The sequence below is a fragment of the Sinocyclocheilus anshuiensis genome, unplaced genomic scaffold (assembly GCF_001515605.1).
Source record: "Sinocyclocheilus anshuiensis isolate Anshui unplaced genomic scaffold, SAMN03320099.WGS_v1.1 scaffold51, whole genome shotgun sequence".
NCBI classification, from domain to species: domain Eukaryota; kingdom Metazoa; phylum Chordata; class Actinopteri; order Cypriniformes; family Cyprinidae; genus Sinocyclocheilus; species Sinocyclocheilus anshuiensis.
Window position 1 is genome coordinate 4,720,090 of NW_015548296.1, and position 2,800 is coordinate 4,722,889.

Consider the following 2,800-nt stretch of genomic DNA (forward strand, 5'->3'; position numbering starts at 1 on the left):
CTTCAAGCTGCTTGAAGTCTAGCGTGAAGTTTCCGAGGTCAGTGATGATTTGGGGTGCTGTGACGTCTGCTGGTGTTGGTCCATTGTGTTTTATCAAGTCCAAAGTCAATGTAGCCGTCTACCAAGAGATTTTGGAGCACGTTATGCTTTCATCTGCTGACAAACTTTATGGAGATGTTGATTTTCTTTTCCAGGAGGACTTTAGCACCTGCCCACAGTGTCAAAACCACTTCCAAGTGGTTTGTTGAGCATGACATTACTGTGCTTGATTGGCCAGCCAACATGCCTGACCTGAACCCCATATGGAATCTATGGGATATTTTCAAGAGAACACACACACACATACACATATACACACACACGTATACATACATATATATACATACATACATACATACATATGTACACAGCAACTCCATAAACGTAATGAAGATCTAGTGGACCACAATGGAAAGGTCAGGCTATTCAGTATTGCCTGATGATCTGACTCCACTGTTCAGTGAAATTTGCTGGGCTCTGATTGCGTGCATATGATGTGGCATTTACTATGCAAGCAGGCACAGAAGTATGAGTGTGTGTGTTCGTATGAGCTCCACATGTAGGGTTTCAAAGCAAAGCTCAAATGTCCATGGCATTGGTGTCCAAATCTAATTCATTTTCCCCCCTACTGGTCAGAGGCACTGGTTCAGTTTGATAAGGCCACAGCCAGGTACTGTGGACTGCCACTTTCCTATGTGTGTGTGTAAGAAGGAGAAAGAGAACACGCAAGACACACACACACAGAACACAAACCTGCAGGACCGTGGCCAGGATATCAACGTAGTTGCTTTCGGTTTGGTAGAGCTCCTTGGAGACCTGCCAGCGCGCTGACTGCTTAGGAAGGGCGGGAGTTGAGCTTTTGGGAAGTCTGGCATTCTCTAAAACACATAAGCAGAGATGCAGGGATGAGCAGCTGTAAATCACACACTGTTACTTCTTATCCTCAGATATGTTTCATCCCTTTTCTCAAAATATCTGTTCGAAAATCTGATAAAAAAAGTTATATAAATCTCATGTGTCAAATTGTGCAAGGTTTCAAGTACAAATGAATGATAGAGGAATTAAAAGCAATGTTCCGTGTTCAACAACAACAAAAAAGTATCAAATCAATCATTCAGAGCACATTGTAAAGAGTAAAATGCACTGATGCATCAGTTAATCTTAATTCATTTCTGTTTTAAGACAAAAATCATCTGCATGTTTAGTAAAGCTGATGCAATTCAATTAAGTTATTTTTTTATTTTATTAATGTGTTTTTGTTAAGTAAATCTAACTATTTTCTGTGGTTATCCACATTATGCCACAAATGAATAGAATTCAAATGAAAAGAATGAAAAACAACACAACTTACTTTTGAAGGGAAATTGACATGAGCAACCTTTTCTACATTCAGTGAAAAGACTATGTTAATGGAATAGATTAATGTTTGTATTCATCCTAAACCCTGGGCTAAAGTTACCATGAATGTCACCTGTCTGGTCTGTTTCCTTTCTGCACACAGGAGTGCTGATACGCTGCAGTGGCCTCTCTTTCTCTGATCTACTCTGTCTGGCACTCCTCCGCCTACCACTGCTCCACATGCACTTGCATCCTGCAAAAGACAGCGGCCTCACTCATCTAAAACACACTCTGACTGCTCTCCTGGTTCATCTCAGCCATGGCTGGGATCACCCTGGACCTCTGAGATAAAAGTCTGGAGAGCTTTGGAACACTCACATAACGCAGTTGGAATTTTGCAAAATTTTCAGATAACCAAACCATTTTTTTTTTCTGAAAACTGAAGGTTAGAACATTTTTCTGTTTGTTTGACTAACCCATGGAAGACATGGGGAGTGTTCTATTATTTGGTTGCTAGTCACACGTCATATCAGATCATTCATTTTACCTCTGCTGGACTTGCAGGTGTCAGGTGTGTTGGAGATGTCCAGCAGGGAGCCCATGGAGAGGGAGTGTTCAGACGAGGGTCTTTTGCGTGGTGGGAAGGGAGAAATCTCGGTCTCCTTGGTGAGCTGAGCCAAAGTTTCTCTAAGACGGCGACGTTTGCGGCCACTGTTGGGTGTTGTGAGAGACAGCAGAGACACGGCCTTCTTCATTGCAGGACTCTCAGGCTAAAAGGAAGACACAGTGACAACAGATATGAGTGTTTTGCTTTTTATGAAGCTGTAAAATCAATTACATTTCTTTACTAAACCTGACCACAAATTTGGACTGTATTCAGAAGACCAACTACTGAAAACAAACAAACACATTATTACTATCAGTGAGGAAATTACGTAGGGAATCAATCTGACATTAAAAATTTTCCTCTTATTTTCGACTAATTCTTTAAAACCTTAAAAAAAGAATGATCCCTTTTATGAAATGCTTTTTAAACTATACTTAAGGAATAAGGTCCATCATTTTTTCCTTTTTAACTTTTTTGCATTATTATGCAAAAAAAAAAAAAAAAAGTAAAATATAATTTGCTTTTTAGTTTACTTCCGCAACCCAAATGCTGTCATTTTCCTGGTTACCTCACCTTTTCGTAAGAGTACATGGTTTCCCCAGCACGGGCGTCCATTTGTATACTGCCCCAAAACCACTGCAGAAAGACACAGAATGAGAAATAAAATGAGAAGTTAATATACATTCATTTAAAATACTTCAGCTGAACCTTTTACTAACACCTTTAAAGGGGTCATATGGCGTTGCTAAAAAGAACATTATTTTGTGTATTTGGTGTAATGAAATGTGTTTATGCGGTTTAAGGTTCAAAAAACAC

General features: G+C 39.7%; 1 protein-coding gene across 1 annotated transcript in view; it reads right to left on the reverse strand.

The window, feature by feature from the left end:
* The window catches only part of LOC107656069 (protein ECT2), a 37,769-nt gene that overhangs the window by 20,605 nt on the left and 14,364 nt on the right, over positions 1-2,800 (reverse strand). Inside the window, exons 11-14 of the mRNA XM_016443748.1 lie at positions 2,558-2,620; positions 1,925-2,147; positions 1,511-1,630; positions 793-917 (exon numbers count right to left, since the gene is read on the reverse strand). Coding sequence (XP_016299234.1) covers positions 793-917; positions 1,511-1,630; positions 1,925-2,147; positions 2,558-2,620 — 531 coding nt within the window. The remainder of the gene's footprint in view (positions 1-792; positions 918-1,510; positions 1,631-1,924; positions 2,148-2,557; positions 2,621-2,800) is intronic.